Raw genomic sequence first — 26,667 nt, 5'->3', positions numbered from 1 at the left:
GAACCAACCAGAATCACATCATTATTGGTAGCGATGCACGGATGTATGTTGAAGTCAATGTTCGGAAAAGAACCGTTAAAGAATGATTTTGGTTTGTATATTTTACCATCATTACATCTCAATGACAATGCTACAAATCAAGTCTTGTTTCCAATGTTTGCGAGGGTATTATACTTTTACTCAGAGAAAATATACGTCACAAAGGCAAACAAGCACACGAGTACGAGTTTCTTGTCAAAGAGCTCTCGTCCATGGTGAAAATATCGCATGAAAAATCGCATTCAGTTTTTCATCGGTTGATCGTATGGCGGCTTTTAGAAAAAAAGCAAGCGCGTGGTTCAGTCAGCTGCTACCATATATTGCGCAGTTTCTATACAGTTTTTATTCATCTCAAGGTGAGGTGAAAACAACACGAGCAAGACATCTTAACGGCAGAACCAGATCTTAATGGAATTAAGAAAGGATGAAAACTCACCACATTGGTTTGAAAATTGATTGTTATTTTAAGAATTGATTAATTTTAGTTACTAATATAACTAAACATAACAAACAACTTACTTTGCTCGAATAGCTCAAAACGTATATAAAATGGAATATAACTCAAACTTACATCACCACTACGAATGCCGACCTGGTAGTAGTAGCTTGTGTTTATTCAAACAATATCCTTACACTACCTCTTCTAGCACCAACACAGTCAAACTGACAATAAAGAAAACAAACAGTTCACTTGGCCATACATTAAAAATACCTTTCAATCTATCCGTACCCCGTTGAGACGTATGAATCACTTAATTCGTTCCAACAACAAACTTCTCTTGCACATCCATTAATGTCTCGGGAGTGCCGAAATAAATTAGATCCGGCTCCCAGTTTGTGCGGAGAAGTAGTGCGCGCGACGGACAAGTAGCGTTTAAAATGTAAACAACACACGCGCCTCTTAACTACCAACCGATCTGTCAACCGATGTCAAGTTCACGCACTCGCGAACGATCTTTTTTTTTTTTTTGTGCGCTAAACACGAGTCGAAGGCGCCACCGCACGCGCCACGTTGGAAAATCGCGAAAATCTGGTCGTCTTGAGGAGGACCCAGTACGCGGGTACTTTGTGTGGACCCGACGGTCTCGTACGCAAATGTGAAACTGAAACATTTCACCGCCCGTGCTCGTCATCATCATCGCCGTCACTATGGGCCAGCTGGGGGGAGGGCGCAATAGTTCTCAGCTTGCGCATTTCGTATTCCCGCTCACTGGGAGTTCACTCATAATTATAATAAACTGTCCTCTCTCTAGATCGCGAGCATGAGAAGGAAGGTTTTTCTCAACCCAGTCAGAATGGAATAACCGTTTGCATCGTACATTGGACATAACGATCGCTCCGGAGAGACATATTGAGTTTGGTGAAAAAGGATTGCGCGCGCGTTCGCATCAGCTGCTGCTGTGTCCGTGAGTCATGCGCAGCGTTCACAGCCGGGAATTGATGCGTCCGCGCCAGTGGTTGCCTCACTCAGCTCTGCTGCTGCAGCTCCCAGACTCCCCCTAGAGGTTTGCAAAGAAACTGGGAATCGTATGGAAAGCAGCAAAACAAGAGAGACAGAGTGAACCAGAGGCAGCCAAAACGGGTGAATCTAAATATAAATAAACTCTGACGCTTTATAGCAACCCAATAGATGGGAGGGATGTCAGACGCGCAGGGCACGACTACCATTAAATTGGTAGTGTCTCGCGACAAGTTAACCGATATGAACAGTGCAGTGGCGATGTTAAAACGATACTCTTGTCGTGTTTTTTTTAATTGATGGAAAACGATACGCCTACAATGTTTCGTCTGATTATTTATTCTCCCTCAAGGGAGAGTGATAAAACGTCTCACCCAAGGGAATGATGTAAATCATCTGCATAGAGCACGCCCTGCTTGACCTCTTTCGTGCACATGCTGCTTAAGTACACAATTTAGACAAATTCACACGGAACTGTTCCTGAAATAACTAAATCTGTCAGCGAGCGTGTTACTCAAACAAAGCTTCATTGGGTTCACCATTTGCTCAAGGTCATAAACACATGAGCTAATATGCCATCTCAACTATCTCACTATCCTCGCCTTGGAACCACTTGTTGCCTATTCGCTACTCTTTTAATGATGCGTTGGAATCGGATCCTACGATTCTACTGACAAGCAATCTGATCTCCATATGGTAGCCACACGACACGAGGTTGAATAATCGTCGTCGGAGGGCCACAAGTGAAATTTATACTGAAACTCTAGTTTCCACACTGGTCTCTCTTAGGTGTTTGATCTTCGCCAACTTTCAGCCATCATCATCGATGGATGTTTGGATGATGACGAAAGCCTAGGACATTGATGCTTTTGTTTGGATAGATGTGAAGTTTTGGATATTTACTACCACCGGAGGAAGTTGGAATTCCATCAAATCATCTTCAACCGATTTAAGGCCCAAATTCTTACAAAACGAGGTACACATTTGAAGCTTCTGAGCATCTGCATCAGAATAACTAAAGATCAAACAGATCTGCTTCCGAAAAACTTGCTCAACATCCAAAAGGTTCCAGTGCGGAAGGCCACTTAGCTGCAGTGAGCTTATAGACGGCATAGAAAGATAAAGATCGGCAACATACATGATGACGGCACCATACGAAACTCATCTGCAAGATCGATCGGGTGTAATAGTACGCAATGCCGTTTCTACGCTCCACCTTGGACCGAAAACAACAACACTTGCCAGTCTGTCGGAGAGAAACGGACATATTGGAAAGTTAGAGCAGCAGCAGGAAAACACAAAAAAAAAAACAACACAAAATCCCAAACCAATGCCATTCGTTGGCGTCCGAAACCCGCGCCCTCTAGGCCCCGCCGGCTGGCTGCCGTCTCGTTTAACAGCAGCTGGAGGCAGCAGACACCCAACGGCCGTGCGGACGGTGAGATGGTGGGCTGGTGTCGGCGGTACCGGTCGCGACAGTCCGACCCGGCAGAATTATGCCACCACCGCCGCCGATGCTGATGGCCGTGGCGCATCTGCGCAGACGCCACCACCGCCGGAATGATGCTGCTGCTGTGTGATGCCATTTTCTGCTGTTCGCTTTTTTTCCCTACTTATTCTAAACTCTTGCAGCGCTGCAACGATGCAGTTCTACTTCACTAATAGCTATGATATCATTCGCATTGTGTGGTAAGACAACCGTTAGAACGTCCGAGGGAGATAGTGAGCAGGACATTGAAATTGCATCAATTGAGACCTTGGGAGCGAAATGGGGAAATGGGAAAAAATACCTCCATTGATGCTGTTTTCCTTGTTGGCTTCCTTATCTTTCAGGAGATGGGCCGCAAGCTTACCTGCAATTACAGAAAAAGGAAGACATATTTGTTAGTAAGAAGTTGTTTGACAATGAAGACCAAAAAAGTGTTGTGAAAAAATCGCTCTAATACGTTTAATTAACGGCATGGGGACAATATGCGGGTAACCCAAATTTAATTCACGCCCAGAAGGCTTTTCTCCTACAAAATAGTGGCCCACTTTTTCGGCGAAACCGCAACATAGTTTTGCCAAAAGAAAAGACCCAACCATAGACCATGCACCTGTGCCTGCCTTTTACTCAACTCATTTAGGGCAATCGATCCGAGGCCCACATTACAGTCCATCGCCGGGGTGGAAATTCGATCGACAACGAAATTCCCTTCTCCAATGCACCACCATAGTTGCCTCTTTTGTGTCCCAATTTCATTCATTCAGGCCGTTCTTTTATGACGGAGTTGCGGACGCCAAGTTGTGCCTTTGGCGAGATGTAATAATGAATGTATGAGAGAATGTGCCAATTTTATTACAAGGCTTCTTTTCTTTTTTTTTTGGGCCATGCGAAACGCGTGTAAGTTTTCACATGATCAGAATGTTTGCAGCAAAAAGCGCTCTCTCTCTCTCTTGGACCGGGTTTCAGTTTTTGCAATTTTCAACACGCGACGCCCTTTGTAAGAGTAATTAATTTTTATGCAATGAGACGCTTCATCTGCGTATTTTTTTATTGCCTTATCTCATCAGAGACTAACGTGTTTGCTTTTTCGTCTTTGGGTAATGTTACACACCCGAATGCAACTGCATTATGAAAAGGCAAATTCACAGCATCAGCGCATAAACCTACGTTCGTAATTTTTTTCGTGGCTTTTTTCACTTCGCTTCGAATTTAACTCATGTAGCATATAATGATTATTAACAAACGGAAAGCCCTCGCATTGCTTCTTCTCCCTGTTCAGTGTTCATTAAAAAAAACCCGCAAAAGTGAAATTAAACAAACAGACACCCTCCGTGCGAGGCAGGGCATACACGCGAAGATGCACTTACGCATCATCAGCGCACAGTCACAATAAAAAAAAACACACACACACACACACATCTCTCCATCACTTCCCCTTCCCCCCCCCGTGTTGTACCTACTTTTCGCAAGATTTCGTTTGGCTTTCTTCCACGGAATGAGATAGATTAATGAATTCATTACGGCGGCGAGACGGCTGCTTCAGCACCACTAGCACGGTTGACTTCCAATTTGCACGCGATCTGCCACTGGCCGGGAGTCGTGTTTTCCGACCTTTTTTTCCAGCGTTGTTCCAGCACGCCTCAAAAAGCAAAAAGAAAAAGATCACAATCTTTCCCTATGCTGGAGCCACTGCAAGCGACCCGGGTTTTTAATTGTCTGACGCGTTCTGACGGCCGGAGACAGCCGACGCAGAGGGTCAGCAAAAGAACGTCAATGCACTTAACTGATCTGCCTGCCGGCGGCGGCGGTTTTTGCAGTGGCTAATAAAACGATACACTTGTTTAACGCCAATGACAAAACAAGGCAGGAACTTGGTAATGTGGCGAGACACAAAAAAATTCAACAAAATGGGTCACAAATAACGAAAAGTCCGTCGAGAAATTCGCTCAACGTTCACTGCCGTGAAATTGGTGCACTCGAATCGATTTGCGAATCAGCTGGCAAGGGTGCGTATCACGTGCACCATTTTCCAGCAAAACCACCGGGCACACACCAATATCCTCTTTACTCGATTGTTAAACTACGGAATGCTTTATCGCAACACGAAACGTCCAGGAAGCAACTCTCTTGCACAATTGCACAGACACCGCGAAACGAACGGAACGCGTCTTCGGGTGGAAAAACAAAAGTCAGTCCACCATTGCACAGAAGGAAAAAGGACACAGAAGGAAAAAGGATTTTGACAGAAGTGACACATCCGCAACGGAGTAGGCAATGGTGTACAGTCGGCACACCACAGCAAAGCGGTACGTTTGATTGTGTGAGGCTACGCGCTCTTGTTGCACACAGCCGGAGACGTGTTTGCTGCTGCTGCTGCTGCTGCAGTAGTGTTTGTGTCTAACCCCGGTTACCATGGGCGCCCTCGAACGTATGTTGGCCTCCCCAAACGCGGTCCTTCTGGTGGAAAATAGGACGAAGAAGAGCCTCCCGGCTTCCCTTTCCATACAGTTCACAAACACCACACACACACAAACACACCAGCGCTTGAGACGTGAATGCATCCAAGCATTCCCTTTCCCTTTTGGGGTAGGGCAGGGGAAACAGCAACCCAAGCAGGGCGGAAAACACTGCCCACTGTGACAGAAGAACCCTTCACTTTTGGACTGCCAGCGGGGTGGTTGGAGTTTGCAAGTGGAAATTCGGCGAACGCAAAAAATGGGGTGAGAAAAGCGACCGAAAATACGGTGGCAATTGTGTGCGCGCGCACCAGCACTTGGGAAGAGAGAGAGAGAGAGCACCGACCGAATGGAAACGAATTCGTATGGCTAAAGGGGGAGGGGAGGGTGATGGGAGGGAAGGATAAAACATGTGCAAGGGCGCTCTATCGAATCGAGCCGAGAAGACGAACCCTGCGTTTTGTGATGGAAATCTGTGCCCGCAAGGAGGCACCCTTCTTCCCGGCAGCGATGAGTCATCATCGTCGCATTTGCCGCTTCCTTGCCGCTCTCTCCGTGTTTTTTTTTTGTGTGAGAGGGAGAGGATGAGTGTTGCTCCGTGTTTTGATGGTTTTCCGAAATAAAACGGAGCGGTGGAAAATTCGAGAAAAAAAAAAGATTGCCGAGAATATTGATGCAAGAAGCTGTGTGTGTGTGGAATCGACGACAACTTGTCGCTGGGGTACAGGGTGACTCTTTACGGTTAGATGGGCAATATTTGGTCTGATTTTTATGTAGTTTTTTTACTATAAGATCATTTCAAACAGATCAGGAATATGATGTGTTATCAAAAATTGTACATAAAACTAAAAAGCTGCATATTCTTAGGATTTCTTGAAGATATTAGCTACTACGTTTTAAATATTACTGCCAGGCAGTATTATAGACAAATAACTATTTATTCCATTTTTTTTGCTATTTTCTATAACTTTCTATAACTGCTATTTCTTTATAATGATTTCATCTTTGATCATTCACTAAAAATATTGGTATTATGAATCTCATCCTACTGCATTCAAATATCTCTTGCTTTATTATGCATTAACAAAATGCTCAGGGAAAATACTTTACATTAAATGTTTTCGTTTATTGTTTATTATTTTCATCATTGCAGCTCATTGAAATTAAATATTGATTACAGATTACAGAGCCGATTCAGGGCTTTAAACCCATATTTATGACAAAGCCATTTTTGACACCTTTTTTATCATTTTGATTACATAAAATCTCTGATATCTTAATCACTTTTCATAATTAGGTACACTGAATGGGAAAATATAGACCAAAGAGTCGAGTTCAATATCTGATAAAAAAATCTCTCTTATCCGGCGCTTTGCGGTCTTGGCCTACCTCAGGAGTGTCCGTAACTGTTCACGGTCTCGCGTATAAATAATATTGAGCATTAAAAATGGACCTCAAAAACCGAAAGTTATATTATTTGGACCACTGTTGTAACGCAATATGTAAAATAGCATCGAATGGTACAGCCATGCTTTTATAAATCTATCTTTGTATAACACCTATAGCAAAGTACGAATATAAAATCCATTGCTTCTCATTTGATAACCTAACAGCAGTGCTACAACCGATATTACAAATCTTCAAGATATTTAATGCCACATACAAAGAATTCCGTTAATAGGTCCCTCGACAATACGCCCTATAAATCTGAACTGACGAGGTCTTTTCCGCAAACGTCTCATGGTGCTGCCGTTACCTTCGCCCACATTCGCTCACGTGTGTACAGGGGACACATCGCCATGGGCCTCTCACTGATCACATCAGAGACAAGGTTGTGCCAAAGGTCTGTCGGCGACCATCAGCCTCTCCCTAAACTATTCGTCGCACGGGATTTGATGAATTTCTAGGAACATGCTTAAATAAAAAAGATCACCCTTTAAAACAAAGTTGGACCACTTTCACCACCATTACCATCGCTTCTAAGTAGAACGTATATCGAAACGCATTGTTTGCCCCATTCAAATGACCACCCATGGTCACGATGCGTAGCGAATTCCCTTTTTACTACCGATCGTGGTTGAAACAACAGCAAGCTTTTGCTTAAACACACACACCAATCATTAAAAATGATGCACCCCTGAATGGATTGGCTGTCTAATAGAGCGTGAAATACCAAACACACACACACGCAACACGGTGGGTGGGTGCACCAGCCTTTGCGAGCGATGCCGCCAATGAACTGCAATTAATCGAGTTTCCGTGAGGAATAATTAATTTATCGGGGTCGGGGGCGGTACTCGCTGCGGTCGCGAGAGATCGCGTAATTTTGCAAACGGCAAATTTCAATGCTCAACCCCCTCTGGGCGATGAAGGGAGTGGAAGTGAGCGGTGGCGAAACGTATACGCAAAAGATGCGCCCCTAATGTTACAAACAAAGTTGCAAGGTATCAAATGCCGAATTTGAATGTGCTCGGTTGATGTAATTCGGTGAGCTCAAACAAATCGTTCGTTGTTTGTTTGCTAATGCTCTCCCATTTAATAGATATGTCTTATACAAAAAATCTTGTGCTGGATTTGAATTTGACATAACTAAACATATAGAAAGAAAGAATAAATTATTTACACATTAAACACATTCAGAGCTCAAATTCTTGATAAACTTTAACGCAACGTCAAATATTTGGATTTTAGAGCTCAATTTCGGTTTGCCTAACGTAAGCAGAAGAAACAACAGCAACGTATCATTAAAATCCGACATTCAGAAGGCCATTTTGTCTTTTTGTGTCCCAACCACCCGATTCACGTTAACGATTACATCAAGTACCGAACAATTGAGTGCGACAAGCAACTATACAACCATAATCGTACCTTTCAATGGTTTCTCCATTCGTGCAATCCCTTTTTACTCGAGAGCCTGCTCGTCGTCTGGGTTTTAACGATCAACGTCAATGGTACACCACGCGTCGTCGTGAACCTCAGAGAACGTTCCCAACCTTGGAGCTCCCAACCATTTTATCGATTCACAGCGGCGGAATCGTCGATGGAATCATTCAAATGACAGTGTGCCTTCCTTCCTCCCAAAGCCCAAAGTTTGGGAGGCTCTTCTTCTGCTCTCAGCCCGACCTACCATCATAATGACCAACTTTCCCGCAAAAGGCAAATAATTACAGCTCAAGCGAATGAACGTACGCTCTCTCCGCCGACGAGAGGAGGGACATTGATTGTCATTACCTTTCAGCTTCTTCGGAACCTTGAGCGAGCTCCAGAGGTGTGCCGTCGTCGGGGCGGCCGGTTTCTGCACCACCAGGGCATACTCGGGCCCATTGCGGCAGAGGTCAAAGTCAGTGCCGTTCGTTGATTTGAGCTTGTTCAAGCGGTTCTGCTGCTCGCAGAAACGGTTGCTACGCTTGAGCTCCTCCTCCAGCAGCAGCGCATCCTGCAGCCGGGTCCTGGCCGCGATGCTGCCGGCCAGGTCCGCCGACCGGTGCCCGTTCTTCACGCCGAGCTCGTTGTGTCCAACGAGTTCCGTGCGGGTGGATGGTGGTGGCGATGACGATGCGATCGTGGTCAGCTGATGCTGCAGCTTGGCCGGGACCGACTTCTTGCCCCCGGCAGTCGTCACCAGGCGTCCCATCGTGTCGACTCTTAGCAGGTGGTGCTCGAGATAGAGCGCTTCCTTTGCGGTACACATGTTACTACTACTGTCGGGGACGTTACCACTAGCACTTGTACCACTTGCACAACGACCTGCAGCATAATTCGTGTACGCCTGTCGCACTTAACCGAGGGGTCCGTGTGGTCCCTTTTGTCAGGTTTCGCACACAGAACACAACAAGACGTTCTAAGTTATCGGCTGGAATATATGTAACGCAAGCAAACAGGTAACATCGAACTTTTCAGCACTTTTCAAACACACCTTGTTAGAGGAGCCTGTGTGTGTGTGTGCATGCGGAAAAACAGACGAGAGAAAACGGAATAAACACACAGAAATATGGAACGACCCACTAAAAGCAACCACCACCACCAATCAATCAAGTGGGTCGAGCCAGACACTGAAACACTGCCACAGCTCCAAAGAGTGTGGCGCACGGTAAAGAAATTCGGGACACTTCAGCCGACACATGCGCACGCACCCCACAACACACACTGATTCCCCCACCGGGGACCGGGGGGTTCGGGGAATGGGAAATGGATCTTTTGGGAAACTGGATCCAATTTTGCACCAATTTCCGGCACTACACCGTACAGGCGGCGGTGGAAGTAGGTAGCAACACTAACCTGCACTAACTTCCCTTCTTCGTTGGGCTCCCCTATTTTCCTGCTGTCTGTGTGCCTGTGTACACAATTCTACGCACAGCCTTCCCTCCCAAAACTTGCTACACGCACAGTCGATTCACGCGCGCGCACACACACGACAACCGTTCGTTGCGAGACGGTAATGAAAACTGAAGGCCTCACGGCTTTCTTGGGCACCTGTTTCATCCCCTCTCAAGCTCAATGCGCGCGCCTCTCTGTGGAGTTGTGAAGTTTTTGCCGAGTGCTCTACCACTCTTGGTCCCGGCGGATATGCACAACGCGGTTAAGACGGCGACGCATCGTTTGCGCTAGTGAGCGAGCGACTGAGCGTGAGGTGTGCGTGCGTACGAATCGCGACTACGCAAACCGCCGGGCACCAATGTGAGAAGCGTACGCGCTTACGCAGTCAATTGGGAGAACATTCGTCAATGGGAGAGAGAGAGCGAGAGTGTGCGTGTGTGTATGTTTACTGTCTCTTGAAGACTATTTGCTTGCTCAAAGCATACTTTGGTTTGTGGCGCATTAGGCACGTGCGAGGGGAACATTGTTTGCGCATTTAACGTAAATGCAATGAGTACGTGCGTTATGCTCATATATCTTCTTGAGGGTTCTCTTCAGTACGATTTTTGGTGATTTGTTTCTACATCGTTGGAGGTTTATCAGTATCTAGTGGTCTTAATAAACCTAACTTTCAGTTCCAAGTAGTTCCAACACTATCATAAGGCTTTGAAAGACCTAGACCAAATACAGTTGTTATTCCAAACAAGAACTTGGATTATATGCTGAAGGTGTGAAGATGTTTAATCGTATTGAATAGATTGATCATCAAGATGATTTCAGGTTACTAACAACCACATTTTAGGTCTATGTTGCATGTCTCAGCATAAACCTATTCTTAAGTATAACTTTTCAAACGGAATCGAGCGTCTAAAATTGTAGATGAACATGAAAAGCAAAGATTCATTTTCTTGGATGTTTGGCTCTGCCGTAGTCGCCAACTACATTTATAGACTCTGATGGAATTCTAATAAATACCAAGTAATAATAGATCATGTCAACGAGATGTCAGAAGAAATTGATTCTGAAAATGAAGAATTCATTACCAGTGGTTAAGGAGCCCCGGTTTATGATGTTCTTGTTGATAGATGGACATTTTCTGTCGAATGTAACAGATGAAAGTTATCTCAGGAAAGAAGAATCTGTTTCTAAACTACTTCTATTTGCTCCTGTTTTGCCAAGGGGTTCACCTTCATCTAGATACATCTACCAAGCTAAAGTGAGATTATTGTGCAAGGAGTTGGCGTAGTAAACTCCAGGTCCTTTTTAACAACATCTTAAGAGAATGTAGCTACAGTTTGATGTAGTATCCGTATACCTAGATATTATAATGGCAGGCTAATCTAGAATAGTCTATGGTGGCATAAGAGTTAGTGCGCCTAAGGCTGATATTAGTTATCTAAGATCCCGATTCCTATGAGAGATTCCAATGTCAATTCTGAAATAATCATCTTAATAGAAAACTCAAAATTTTACGACTTTTCAAAAAGTTCTCCAAAATATTGGTATAATTAGCTTAACGGAATGGTCTAATGCATATTCTCTTTTCAAACTGACTGACAATTTCGATTATATTTCGTTACTTTATTCAGTAATAAGCTACTTCTGTTATAATGTTGCTGTCCCACCTGAGCTCAATGAACCTTCACATCTTTCATAGATTCCCGAAACCGGCCGATATATTTTGGTACTTCCAAACCGGAACCAATCTCCAAAACCAAAGCCTACGCGCATCTAACGCATCACACAACCTGACGGAGTTTGCTGCGTGCAATCATCGCAACCGGCGGAAATTTGCAAACAAAATTAGAGCAAAACCAAATTATTCACTGATGACCCCGTCTGGCGGGTGTGCGCGGTGTTTCGTACGCGATATCATTATCATCATTATCAATTTGGAAAATCACAAGCGTACCAGGCTTTGAAAACAAAACAGCTATACCGATGAAAAAAAAAACTCCCCACATCGAACTAAAAACTCGATCGAAATCGCACCCCGAGACCTAATCAAACCATCACCAGATTTCCAAATAATGGGCTCACCAAAATATCGGTTATCATAGAGCTCTGGTGGAAATCTGTCTGCCCTAGTCTAGCATTACGGCGAAACCGAAATGATCGAAATGGTGTGATAGTTGGGAGGCTCCCCCTCCCCTTTTCGGTGGACGATTTTCCACGGATAAACATAACAATTTGCAAGCGAGGTGTACAAATTACTAGCGACCGATCAAATCGACCCTCGCCGGCATCACGATGTTTCGTTGATGATCGTTTGTGTGCGCATGTGTGCGCTTCTGTGTGAAATACACACATTTCTCCACATTCGATTTCACTGAGCACGAGTGGTGTAGAGAAAAAAAATGTTCCAAAAAACCACACGTCAGTCATCGCCGTGTGCCGCCGTTGTCAAACTTGAAGGAGTTGTTGGTTTAAACTTTGCCTTAATACGATCCCCGAATTCCTCGTTCGGCTTCCACCCTTCTGTGCTGCTGTTCAAACAAAACATATCTGCTAACATATCGTACCCTTTCGAGAGCAACAGACAGAAAGAAGGCGCTTTTCATTCGATTAAATGCAATTTGTACGAAGCAAAAAGCTGTTAATTCGATCGCCCGAGCGCGCGCGCGCACACACACGCCCGTGGCATAAATTCGTTATTAATCTTTCCTTTCAAACCCTCCGGTGGTGGCCGATTTCCTCAAAAAAAGCTGCCATTTAAAAAATTAAATTTCCAAAAGTAAATAACAAAAGATTTATCTGTCTGCCGTGCACGCGCCGTTCCTTCTGAGCACAGACAAAACGTTTGCTTCCCCCACCTTTGATTGACGGATAAGAGAAGTGGAAAGTGGAAAAGCTGCCCCCGAAGGGCGTGCAAATCGAAAAGCCATTCCATTACCACAAAAAAAAAACAAAATGAAATCGAAAAAGCCTACACTCACAGCTGCTCAGATGATCTTTGCGTGATCAATCGCACAGCGCAAGGGCGCATCTTGAACGTTTGGCTCTTGGTGTCTTGGCAAGACGCGTTCGTGTTTAGAGCCTAATGCTATAGCAGCTCGGGGCGAAAGTTGTTGGTGGTTTCCACAGCAGCGCAAAGCGCGCGCATCAACAAAAGTAAAACCGATGTGCCGCGAGCTGCAGATAAATGCAATGATAAAGCGCATTAAATCATTGTTTCAGGCCCGTGGTGGCTCCCAGTTTGGAGAAATCGGCGCACCGCGCCTCGGGCTACCAAGGCTGCTCCTCCCTGGTAATGATAATCTTGGCGGACGCAACGCGTGTAATTGTTTTATTTTCGGGCAAGTGCGATATGAATATTTATGCTGGATGAAAACGGGAAACGGCTGGTGTCGTAATAGCGTGTGCTTTTCTTGCCTTTCTGGTGGAAATTGTCAACTGGTGATGATGATGATGATGATGCACCGCAAACCGCAATCGCCGGTTAGATAAACTGTTCGGGGTTCATTGTCCAGCGGTGCCATTTTTTCATCGCAACTCATATTTACACCACTTTATCATTTTCACTTGCAATTTAAAGTCATAAAGAGATTGCAAGGGCGATTTACGGGTTAAAATAAAGCCATTTTGGCCACTTAATGATAAAGCGCCCTCTGGTGGGAAAAAAACAGTCTCACTGCCAGTTTGAAGTAATTTCAACGCAAACAATTGCTGGACGGTCGTTTTCGGCTCTTGATGAAATGAGCCAAAAAGCGAACTCACTTGCTTTGCTTCAACCTGGAGTAAATGAACTTGCGAAAAACAACACGCTCCCAACTACAGGCAAACATACTATTTCGGAACCCACCCAGTCGAAAGCGAGCACTGGCCACGTGCATAAAAAGTGTAGTAAAACCGCAACCAATTGCCTGCCGAACAATAAACAGCTCCGAATGGGGTGCTTCACTTGCAAAAAGGAGCGATGCCGACTCGAGAACGACTTCAATCGAGACGACTTCAATGTAACGATCACAAACACACCAATCTGATGCGTTCGCTCAGCAGCAATCAGGTGTTGCTGGAAGATGCTGTGCCGTACGGCTGAAATGGTCTTACAATACCAGACACCCAGGCGGACGGACAAGACAGACACCCTTTGCAAAACTGCCAAACCAGACAGCGCAGTGCAGGAGGGGGCTGTCGATCTTTATCCAAATATTTACATTTTCGCGCATTGTGCCTTGAGGTGTTGTCGGCTTTTACATTTACACGGCTGATGATGGGTGCTCACGGGTGGTTTTAGCTTCTCCACTTGTTTAAATGTTGCTTGCGTGCTTTTTGTTCATGCGAAATCATGCCCGCCACTTCCGTCATCAATTATGATCAAGTATGAAAAAGGCGGGAATGTGTCTTGGGCTTCGTTGTTAAAAGGCATCACTCTATGCTTGCCTACAGTTCATCGGCCAATCGGGTGCACCACGGTGAATGTGTGCGGCATTCCGTGTTTTGTTATAATTTATACACAGTTTCATTACAACAAACAACGCAGCGCTGTCTTGAAAACACCTTTCGATGTTTAGAAAACTGTTTCAGTCCACGATGGCACGCCGCACGGTGGGTATGGCTGGTAGTAGTGGTTTGTGTTAGTTAGGCAAGGCAAAATAAACTGCACCAGTGGAAGAAAAGTAAAAATCAACCATAAAAACATAAACCAGTTCGCACAGCTCAGACAGCTTACTACGGAGGAGGAAAAGGCATACTTCCTCCAGTACCCTGGACGTCGCGTGGACACGTGCGATTTTTATTCCGCTTCTTGGGCCGTTTTTCTTTTCCAGCAACAGCAACTGGGTGTGCTGAATTTGTTCGTACGACTAAAACGGTCGCTTGTTTAGCTTAATGAAAACGTTTACTTTTTCCGAACAGTACAACACGCCGCTGTGAAAAGCATGAATTCGAAGAAAGAGGGTAAGATGGTACAGTGCTGGAACCGAAACGGCTCTGACAGTCTTTGATTGACTGCCGATGGGCCGTCGCACTGTGTGCGCGAGTGAGCCGAGGATGAGCGGAAGAAATATTTCCGATTTCATAGCATTCTTGTGATTTGTGACTTCCTGCTTATGGGTACGGGTAGGAAAATCAAGTCACACATATTTATGTAAATAAACAGGACACAGGAGTTTATCGAAACGTTGGTTCATTATTTTAAAACTTCAAAGGTACTTGAATAGAAAGTTAAGAAGAAATTTCGATCAACTGAAAACATTGTCCGAGGGTTCGATTAATCCTTAGAAAAAAAAACATTTGTAATGAATTACTCCATCAGCGCCCGGTACTCGATCAGCTGATCGGCTTGGCCCTATTTGACCCAACTTAATGGTTTGAGCCGAACTTAGCTAGTTGGCCCTCAACTCTGCCAGCTAGTTGTCTCAAATTTGGGGATATCGTCTTATCCTTATTTAACAGGTGCCGCCACCTGGTGTTTTTAGTTCCAACTATTCGCGCTATCGTATACAGCTTCATGTTTTGTAAACATTCGCCTGTCAAAATGCACGAGGTCGTTATCGTGCCAATAATTACTGTCAAAAATTTGTTATCAATATTACCAAATTTTACTTTAATTAATTAAGTAATTTTCTAATTTATTTGCTTCGAGATAATGGCGATAAATTGGATGAATGTATATCTTTCTAAACTGTACTAAGAACAACATTATTGCCTGGATGTCAATGACACATGAAAATTCTACAAGAATCAATAAATCTGTCACAAAACACTGGACTCAATTAAGTGATATATTTGAGTTTTGTAAGCTAAAAATTAAGGTATTGTGTAAAAATTAAGGTAAAGTGAGCCAAAAGTATCAGATTCATTTTGAAACCTTAAAGGCTTTTAAAAGAACTGATAAAAGTCAGGAGATAATAGTCCAAAGTAACTGGAGCTTTTACTAACGCAATGAACTCCAACGTATAAACGCATTGCTAATTTTAACATTTTCTCATTAACACGAAACAGACCGGACTGCCAAACATGTTGCTAGAGAACCAAAATCAATTTACTTCAAACTGATTCCCAAAACGCTACCTCCTCTCCAAAACGTAGTGTTGATTGCCGTGAAAGCTCATCAACGAAGCCAGCAGCATGATCCCTGCATGATCGGGAACGATCGTACATTGCTTCTTCTTTTTATGTATCCCGTTTCTCTTACTCACTACACAAGCGATAGTTTATACCATCGGAAGGAAGTTTTTTGGAACCTCTCGGCCTGTTGGTCCGATTTTGGTATTCACCGCGCACGGCAGCCCTCTCAGCACTCACTGTCACCGCTACTGATGCTATTATTTTTTTATGGTTCGATTAATTAAAACTACGTAACGTACAGTAGTTTTTTGTTTCTCTTTCGTTAGTATCCCAATCTCGGGTGCAAACGGAGCTCCTCCCGCGAAGCGAACAACCGCCTTTCTTCCGTCTTTGGAACTGAGCACTTCCGCGCAGCGAAGAAAGCAAATAAAACAACAACAAAAACGAAAACGAAAAGCAAACGCCTAACCATTTACTGCAATCAGCCGTAACGACAACGGCGTGGAAGAAGTGTGGCAAAATAAAGCGTTAGAAAGAAGACAAAAAATGAACTAGTTGCTTAAAAGCTGAGCGAGCGAAGCATTTGGCAAGCCTCCGTACTTAGCAATTAAAATCAGCCGGCCCAAGAGGACGCCACAACTGTCGTTGCGATGTATACGAACAAACAGACATACACACAGTTAGTGTTCACTTTCAAACGTGCTGGTCAATTAGGTAACTGCCATGTTTGGCAAATCTGTTTGCTAACGAATCTGCCATCCATCCTTGGATGGAAACTAAAGCGGTTACGTAAAGCGACGACAGCGGAAGATACCCCCCGATTGGTCGGCATGTGCTTCCGATACATTTTTCACTCGATGGCATTAGCTTTTCACCCGAAGCATAGATATGTTCGCATGGCACGCGACATTTGTCGCCATCATTTTGCCTCCTTTCACTTCCAGCTGCGGACGGTCGAGACGGCATGGCTTGTACATTTTCCTACCTATCAAGCTCATCGAGCAACAGGTCCGCGCACGATCGATTAACGGTTCAAGATCATGATCACCAGCAGCAGCACGGCGAGTGCGAGGCCCTTTCGCCACCTTCACGCAGATCGATCAAACTGGAATCTGTTTAATCGCACCGTTTTAATGGATTAACGCATCGAATCGCCCGCTTGTAAGCTCTGGAAAACATGCATGCACGTGTGCAAAAAAAAAACCAACAAGAAAATACAGTGTGAGAGATCGAGAGAGCAAAAAAACAACAACACTTCATTCACAAGCCGCTCGGACCGTGCAATGTTTATGTTGCGCTCGATCGACACAAACACAACGGGAATGTCGATAAATGCGGTTGTAACACACCCGTAGCGGGGGGCAAACTCCCCCCGCCGGCACCACGGTGGATTGTTTCAATGACCATTTGGACGGATCGATCGATTCCAGCGGAGCAATTATTGTCTTACACTTGAAAGTGTGTTATTGCGGCATGTGATGAAGAAGCCATTCCGAGGTCGAAGGAGGCAAATGGAAGAAACATAATCGTACGCGGGTTGTGTGAGTGGGATGGGTAATTTTGGGGCTGCTGTTAATTTTTCCATAATTGAGCGATCATTTCAGCACATCGATTGTGATCGATCGGTGGTGTAATTTTTGATGATTTTTGTAATTCGTTTCCCAAATTTTTGCGGCTTTCCTTTTCAAGGTAAAATTGCAAAGAACTTAATAATTAAGTTGAATTTAGATACCTTAACATCATCATGTGTATAGTAAGTATCCAATCTCGTTCGTTCCTAGCAACTGGACTGATACACTAGGTTTCTCTAATAATTTGAACATGCGGAAAAAATGTAAGCGTTTTAGAGAGAGTCAGAATATTTATTTTTCAAAGTTTTTTTTGTGAAGAAGGTATTCGGAAAAAATAAAATGAAATAAACAAATATTGCCGTATTGAAATATCTTGCCAGGCGTACAATAAATAATATTTTAAAAATGGAAAAGACGGACAGTTTACCGATTTAAGTGGTCATTCAGTCTTCACCTTAGAAAACCTTTACGCTTAGAATGAACAGATATGACAATGATTTTCATTAGTCTTTTAAATTATTTTTTTAAGATAGCTTGCATCCTTCAGCAATAGGTTTTTTTTTGGGTTTTAATCAATAATGATGTATTTTCCCGCAAAATGTTGATCGAAATGCTGAAATCGTTCTAGGATTGAAATATTAACATTTTAATTGTTTGAACTAAGCCTGTCAGGAGTCCCCAATTTGCCTTTATCTAAATTTTATTTAAATTCAAATTCAACATAGATTAAAAAAAACTAAAATAAACAAGCACGCATATCGTCCCCCTTGAGTGTTCTTACTTGTGCGTCTTTTATCTATTGTATGTTATCTATTTGTTGTGTTCTTTCTCACTTTCATTCCTTTGTTTTGTTTGTGTCCAATTTGTTCAGTTGTGACGTGGTAAATGAGCTTTTTTTCTGTGTATTATTATTTATTTACATTTTTGCTTTTTTGTTTTGACTATACCTTCTTGATTTAGTATAGAGTTTAGCGATAAAATTTAAGTTTATGCTAAATTTACAATTATAAAGTCCTCGAAGCGAACAATTTTCTATGAAATAAATAAAAATAAATAAAAATATTTCTATATTATGACTTGGAAGAAAATGATATTTAAACCACAATGGTTTATCATTAAAATAGAGAAAATTGTGTGAAGTTCGAGGAAATATTGAGGAAAATTTAATTTACACTTTTTAAATAAACCTTATTATTAGTTAGATATTGCATAGTACAGATAATAATTTATAACAAATACATAAGGGCAATACCCTAAACTAAATACAGGTAGTTCCCGAGATACACGATACTTTTTAAACGCAGAATCGGAGATACGCGGTTTTCTAAATTTGACAGTTCTGAGAGCAAATTGTACTGATTTGCCTCATCAATTGTACAGTATTGAATAATTTGCCTCTTAATCGTATATTAAAAACCATTTCAAAAGGTTTAAAACTATTATATTCAGTCAGAATCATATCAAATAATTAATCAAGCGGGTAAAAACACCCCCTACTTGTAAAATTATACAAAAAATAGTGATATTTTAGCTAGAAATCACGAGACTCGACTTACGCGGAAATTCGAAATATGCGCTATTTAGCGGCCGTTTCGGGTCCCCATTAACCGTGTATCTCGGGGACCGCCTGTACATACATGTTAGGTGATAACACCCAACATAAAATACGGTGTTGTAAACGTGTTGAAATAAGCAAACCACCACACCACGGATCAAGCCATTATCGATTTGGCAAAGCTAACAATCTAAACAGTTAGCTACCGATTTTCATCCCCAAAAAAACACCCTCTCTTGTGTATGCCAAAATCAATTAATCTCTCTGACTCGTTTTGCGCGTCAGCCTGACCAACAGTTCCGAAAAATCATTTGGAGGAAGAGCAGCCAACCCAAAAAACCACCTCAGCTGTCGATTTCGCGGCCATTCGTTGTCGATCGCATTAAACTCGCGCCCGCTCTGGATGAAATTACTTTGCATTACCTCTCCTACCGATCGCTCCCTGCGTATATTTAACAGCAGCGACCGGGGTAAACCCCATAACACGCTTATCTACGCACGAAACCGTACAGCACACTGCAGCGTGCACACGATTTTCCACCCATCGGTTTGGTAATTTTTCCGATGGGAAAAATCCTCCACTCTCCATCCCCTACTTGGACACTCTAACACTTTTCTCTCTCTTTCTCTTCCTTTCTTTGGTTCGCATTGTTCCCGGGGCTTTATTCTCTTTCCCCGCTGCCCCAGGCGTGCACCACCGTGCGGAAAGTATTTTCCGCGCGTATATCTAGGTCGCGCGGCCCGTGTTAATGCGGTCGACGGTAACGACGGCCGATCATCATTGCACGGGCGGGAAAAGCTCCACCATGGCTAAAGTTTCTTGTGTTGTGACCCATTTCCGCACACGTTCGTGGGGAGAGAGAAGTAAGGAGCGAAATCCAACACACCCCACCCCAATAAGCCTCGAATCCGTACCGAGTTTAGCCAAGGCTTAGGCTTACACTCCCAGCATTCCCCGCTCAGCTCCGATGGTCTCGATTACTTCATTAAGACGAAGTACAGTGATAATGGTAATTACCTAGAATTACCGGGATGGTTACTGTTTAATTACATACCAGGCGCATACCAGGTGCGCGTCCCGGCCACTCCCGCCATTGGCAGCAGGCCCGGGCCCGAATGCTAAACGAAGACAAACTACGGCGTGCTGCGATTTTTTCCCTTGGTTTGCTAATTTTTTTTCCATTGCCTTCTCGATTGCATTTCTTTTTTCCACCCCACGGGTGCGTGACGCATTTTGCTACAGCAAATCGCTAAAACATCGCCCAACGCCCCTCGCGGCGGTGATGGCCAGACATTCTTCCCGCAAGTCTGGTGGAAAATTAAGAGTGCACAGGTACGATTGAAATTATTTCACTCGCATTGAGACGTGAGAAAATGATTTCGTGTGTAGTCATGCTTCGCTGGAGCAAAGCGTTCCCACTGCTTTTAGAACATGCAACATGGGTTAATTAGGGAAAGAGTTTTACTATTCTTGTAACAGTTTGGGAATTAATAATTGATGCTATTATCGTACTTCATGTTTTTTTTTCAGTTAATAATTTTAATGTTTTTTTATTCATGACTATTCGAACTTCTTAGTTCGGCTGATTCATCGTTCAGAATTACAAACCATCAACAGCCGAAGATATCGAAGATTAATTTAAATCAGCTTCTTTCTCCTCATTCCCATAAATAACAGAGCGCGGCGCAAATTTCCTACAGGGATAATAACAATAAAAAACAAACCTTCCCAAGCTTTCCTATTCGTTCGCATTCCAGCACCTGCGCGGTCCCCCGAAGCCAACACCGAGACGCATTTTGCTGCACATAAAATTTGCATAAATCAACTACGCATTAAAACAAAAAAATCGCACACATGTACACCACACCAGACGAAAGGGCGCCCGCTCGCAGTCTTGTCGCTGAGTCCTTGTGTCTGTCTGCGTCGATGAATAAAACGGTCTCATTAGCGAGCGGAGTCAGATGTGGAAAACGAAACCAAACAGACCGGGGCAAACTGTACTGATTTGCATTTACTTCCGATTGGCAGGGAAGGCGGGAAGGTAACATTGCACCCCAAACGCACACACATACAAACGCACTCTCCCTTTTTGCAAAAAAAAACGACACTACTGAAGCGCAAAAGCCTTCGCATCAAATGTAATTAGCATTGCGTGGTGCTGGAAATAAAGCAGGTAACTGTGCATGAACGGATGGCAAGAAGAATAAATACTACGCACACACATATACAGAAAGCAATGCGCTTCCTTCCGGTACGGTAGAACGTGAGAGTGAGAGAGGAAGTGAAAATTGAAAAAAAATGCAATAATATAATAACTAGCTTGCTGGACGGCTTGCTGCTAGTTGCAGGGGTTTGAAAGATGGCAAAACACGCACTGGAAAATTGGCAATAATTGTTCAGCAGAAAGCTCGAGCCTAATTAGATGTGTATGTTTTTTTTTATATACTTTCAAACAAACTCACTTTCAACCACTCTAAGGGCTTTGCTAATGAGCACGAATGAGTCCTGAGCATTGAAATGAGAAGGCCAATTTTGGTACACGGTGGCATTGCGTCCCAAGCATAACTATTCGTTCGTATGCGTTAAATTATTTAATTAGACATAACATTTGGCACGCATTTTCCTCTCCATCTTCACCACGCCCCACGCAACGTGGTAAATGAATGGGAGTTATTTCTGTTTAACTTTGCTGCTTTGCTGCCTCATTGCACTTTTGTGCATGCGTGCTCAAAGCAAACAACGAACGGTCGAACGAGCTGTCAGCTATGTTTTATGGAATGTATTTGTTTGTGTGTTAGGTTATCGTTTAAGAATTAATTGGTAATCTTGATATGATTTTTAAAATTATTAATATTTACGTTATTATTTGCGAATAATTGTTCATCTTATTTAATATGCATCTGCTTATGGAATTTTATCTAAATTTATGTCTAAAGTATATTTATTTATTTATTTTTAATTTTTATTAAATCTCATGGAAATGCTTGTAAAAATAGAGCTCTTGTATTTGAAATGTACAGCAAACGAGAAAAATAAGACCAGAAGCATAACATTTGATTGCAATGCAAATCAAAAAGCCAACCCAACCAACAAAATGCATTTATGCAATGTTAAAAACGCCACCAAAACGACCACTCGTGCAACGATCGAATTGCATTAATTTTTGCATCCACCTGTAGCATAAATAAATATTTTCACGAATAATTAATTCAATAAATGCGTGGAATTGCGGTTGAACTTTGCAAACTGCACACGGTATATGGTGCAAGCCCCGTGGTTTCTCTCACGCCGTATTGTGACTTTTTTTTATTCACCAACCCCGAAGCATCAAATAAAACCGGGGAAATTACCAACGAGCAAAAACAAAACTCAAAAAAGTACGATCCACTCTCTCCGAGATTTTTTTGTTTGCGTCTTGTTTAGTTTTATTCCACTGTACCGCACCAAACTCTACCAAATTCGCTACAATATCGTGCAGGTAGTAGTGTGTGTGTGTGTGCTCTAAAGTAACTGCCAGGTCATGCAATTTTTTGGTGCTTCCACTTTTCCACATCTTCTGCCACTTGCTGCTGCTTACTTTCACAATTGTTCATCCGTGAACGACTCATCTAACGCCTCACCCACAGCAGGTCAATCGAAAGGGCGATTGTTGAGCTGCATCTATAATCTATATAGCTAAAGTTCCCACCAAATTCATGCGCTATTCAGGTGCAGTGATACTGAACTGTTTTTCGTGAAGACAAGCGGTAAAAGTACACACACACACATTAACAAAGAGAGAGAGAGAGAAAAACAATCGGCTAATCATCCGCGTTCCGAGCGAAATGCGTTTTCCGTTTCGGAGATGTACAATTTCGTTTTCTATTTTATGGCTGGCCAAAGGTAATAATATTATGACACTGTTACACAACCAAAACCTATCCGAGCCCGGCCCGGCCAGCCTCTCTGATAATGCCCGGGATGTATCGCGTGGCTCACTGCGGTGGTCGGTAAAAGTTAACCGGAGCGATTACTGCACGGTTCTCCCATTGATTATGGAGCACAGCGGGCTAATGATACCAGAAATTTAACCAGCACGAACGCGGGGGCTGTAATTTCGTGGAAGGTTCCGTGGGCTACTCCCTGTTTTGGGAGGGAATGGGTGTTTTTTTGCCAAATGGTTTTTATTATTAGATTAGGATTGAGTTTTGATGCGACTTAAATCGAAGTACGATCAAACGATCGCGGTTGATTGACAGTTTCTGTAATAGCATTTTGGAAGGCAAAGCTAGTAGATGAAGAACGTCAGAAATATTGAAAAGGATTGTTAATCATTGCTTAAAAAGGTTCAAAGCTTTTCATATAAAAAAAAGAATTTCCAAAACTTCTACTCCAAATAGTAGAGTTTTTTTTTCGAAGGTTTAATCACTCAATTTTGCATCCCCAAAATAAGATGCCTCAAAACCAACACCAACACCATAACTTTACAGCACACACTGTAAGCGTACGTAACGCGCATTGCATACATCGCGGCGCTTCGGCTTCCTCGGCTGCATCAATCAAACTGCACTTACCTTTCAGTGGTGTCTTGGCAGGCAGCGTTCCATTGGTGGTGCCGTTACGCTTCAGCAGCATATTGCGCTTTGTCGGCGGCGATGCCTTCAGCTGCTCCGGTACGAGCGGAATCGAGGCGCTTGTCAGGTTGGGAGATATACGTTTCTCTGCAAATAGAGGAAACCGAAAAAAACGAGGTAAATGTTAAGCCAGTAGCGCCGCACATGAAAATGAAATAAGTTTTATGAAAATGTATGGAAATAGATGAGGATGAATATAATAGTGTTATTTTTATTATAAAACATAATACAAAGGAAACATCTTCTCCCGAAGGTGGAAGTTTGACAGCGCTGAACCAAATCGGGGTTACTCCTGCATGCTAACCACCAAGTCTACATTCAGGCGCTCCGTGCTGCTGCTCGAGATGAACATCCGCATACGCGTTGGAGCAGGTGTTGTGGCGTTTGAATTTTCAAACCGGATTTTCCCGGATTTCTGCTCGAAAGCACATTGCGCCAATCGATTGCAAGAGCATCCGTCTTTGCTGCAGTGCATTCTGTACCATAAATCAGTGCCGAATGCCGGGCGGCAAGGGTGACGCGTAACGTGAAAACTATTCGATGAAATATAAACTGTAATATTTTATGTAGAGAACATTTCCGGAACGAAAATTTATTCAATCCAATTTCCTGCACGGAGTGCATGAGAAGTACTTCGTCCACTAACTTTTGCTTCGATGCGAACAATCGACATTGTAATGCAGGAAGATTGTTTAAAAGGAGTTCTTAGTATTTCAAATTCCAGTTCGCTTCACTCTTTCCAAGTCTTACCCTAAGCCCGGAGGCTACAGTGCAGAATGACCAACTCATCCGTAACATCGGTGAAATCTGCAGCGCCATATCTAGGCTGCAAGATCAAATCTCGTTTTCATCTCCATCGAGCGCCAAATCACCATGCAGACCCAATTACTGCTCCTTCCTCCCCGAGGGTGGACTCGAACGGAACGCCGACCATTCGGTAAAGAGGCAGCAGCACACACACACACACACTCACGTATCGATCGCACGGCGGCATGGTTTACATTTCCGTAGAAGGCAGAAAGCGCAGTTGCAAACTGTTCGTTTACCGATAATTCAATCTTGCTCTCCGGTAACGTAAGAGCGTATCAGAACACTTCAGCAATATAGCTGACCAGCTCCAAACAAAACGCAGACGAAAAACGATTGCGATCTCTTCATGTCTCGCTGCACCCGACGAGTCTCAATCTCCCTGAATGTAAGAAAAATCATCCTGCGGGTGTTTTTTTTTTTTTTCGTAATTTCGCTTTTTCGTTCATTTCTCATGATACAATCGAATCACCCGGAAAACACACCCAAGAAGTTCGATCGATCGGAACCAATCACTGTGTTCAGCTTGAAGATCACAGAATCCCCCCACAGCAGATCAACACATCAGCATCATTCGTTTCGCTTTCCAGCATATACGTCCAGCCAAAAAGGTAGTACACAGAAGAGAAAAAAACCACTTGCGGGGTAAACTCTCCTCTGACACTGAACCAATTTTGCACCGTGCTCCAGAAATTCCCAACATGGGAGATGGGAAATCAAATCATGAATAAATTACACACACACACACACACACACACACACACACACACACACACACACACCCTTTGCCCCAATTCACCTGTCTGCGAGACAACCGTACTATCATTCACACCGGTGTCCGAGTTTGTTGATCCAATCCAAGTGGACGCCACCGCCACCACCAGGTGGTCGGGAAGTCAACTGTCTTCCACCGGTACCGGTACATGTATCGCACAAACAACAACAAACAAGCAAGAACCTTCGCCTTCTTGTGCCCCCGCATCGATCGGTTCCATCCAGCGTGCAGAGCAAACCCGGAGGGGCAAGACAAAACGGTTTCATTCACAGGTTCCAGTGCGGCAGAGCACAACAAACCCCGAGCGTCGAGCGAATGTCGATTGGCCCCGATGGGACCTGTTTCTGCCATTAGCTCATCTCGGCTTCCATTGAGCTGGTATCGGGTTGCGCGAGCAAGGGTGAAGAAATCAGCAAACAGGGAAGGTTGCACCTCGGGCCGGCGAAACTTCAACGAAACTAAACACGACACAAGCACGCGGCGTGTAAATAGCGATCTAGTTGAGAGTAGTTGTTTTTCTTTATCCCTATGTCTCTCTTCCTCTTCTGTCGGCAATTATAAAACGCTGCCATCCCTTCCGTAAAGCGTAATATCCGGTTGAAATTATTGAAGTTGTTTTAATAGGAATATGAATGGAAATTGAAAGAGCACAGGAGCTTGTTTATGTAGAAAGTCTGGAGCACTTTATGCTTGTTTAGGGCAACTTCAAACCGTAGCCTTAGACATCCATGTGAATTTCCACAATTTACCTTCTAGGGCAGAAGTTCAAGCATCTCAATCATGCATATAAACACTCAAGGGATGTGCATTTTATCCAGCCACCCAAGCAGTGGCTCTTCAATGCAGTCTTCGTTCACTTAACATCAATAAATATACAAACTCCCATGCGTTCTCGTGCCAATGGCCATGCATAGAGCACCGCACAGCGACCGAAAAGCTAGCATTCACCATTTGCAAATGCATTTCTCATTGCATTATCCACCGGATTTCGTTTCTTTCCTCTTCACTTTGCTCCACCCCGAAATAGGGGGCCATACCCAACAATATGCAGGCGAGCTGTGAGTGAAGCAATCGTTATGCAAGCTGCTGTAGCGATTTTCTCCTGCGATTTGCGACGCAATCCGGGCCCGGCATTCTTGTGTGCCCCATTGTGCATTCTTCCGTTCCAGACCAAGCGAATGGTTTGCCATGGCACTATTTCATCCATTCGGATAGGACGGAAACACAAAAGATGTTACCCGCATCTGCAACTCACCTCGCAACCTTGCTTAGTTGCAAATACACCACTCAACTTTGCAGTCTACAGTGAGTCTTGGAGCTTATTGTGCATTGCAATCCGGTCGGTGTATGGAATGAAATCTATACGCCCCGGAGGGGCATACTTTTTTTGCGGGCTCCAAAGATATATCGCCGGCCGGTGAATGCGTTATGACAAGCGCGGAAGGTACACAACAGTGTGTGCTACCAGCTACCATGCTAGTCCATCACGCGCGCCGCCACTACCGTGTTACGGAAGCGCGCGTCCCAACATGGCAAA

The 26,667-nt window shown here is 43.7% G+C and overlaps 1 protein-coding gene across 5 annotated transcripts in view; it reads right to left on the bottom strand.

Moving 5' to 3' along the window:
- Positions 1 to 26,667, bottom strand: part of LOC121597696 — a 143,815-nt gene that overhangs the window by 21,215 nt on the left and 95,933 nt on the right. For 4 of the 5 annotated variants that reach the window (XM_041923681.1, XM_041923682.1, XM_041923683.1 and 1 more), the window contains 2 exons: positions 23,489 to 23,635; positions 3,289 to 3,351 (listed from right to left, as the gene is read on the bottom strand). In XM_041923681.1, the coding sequence (XP_041779615.1) occupies positions 3,289 to 3,351; positions 23,489 to 23,635 (210 nt within the window). The remainder of the gene's footprint in view (positions 1 to 3,288; positions 3,352 to 23,488; positions 23,636 to 26,667) is intronic. The other variant, XM_041923684.1, reaches the window with a different exon arrangement.

This window comes from Anopheles merus, chromosome 3R (genome assembly GCF_017562075.2).
Source record: "Anopheles merus strain MAF chromosome 3R, AmerM5.1, whole genome shotgun sequence".
Taxonomy (NCBI): Eukaryota; Metazoa; Arthropoda; class Insecta; order Diptera; family Culicidae; genus Anopheles; species Anopheles merus.
The sequence above is the reverse complement of the archived record's forward strand: the minus strand, read 5'-3'. Positions and strand labels throughout refer to the sequence as shown.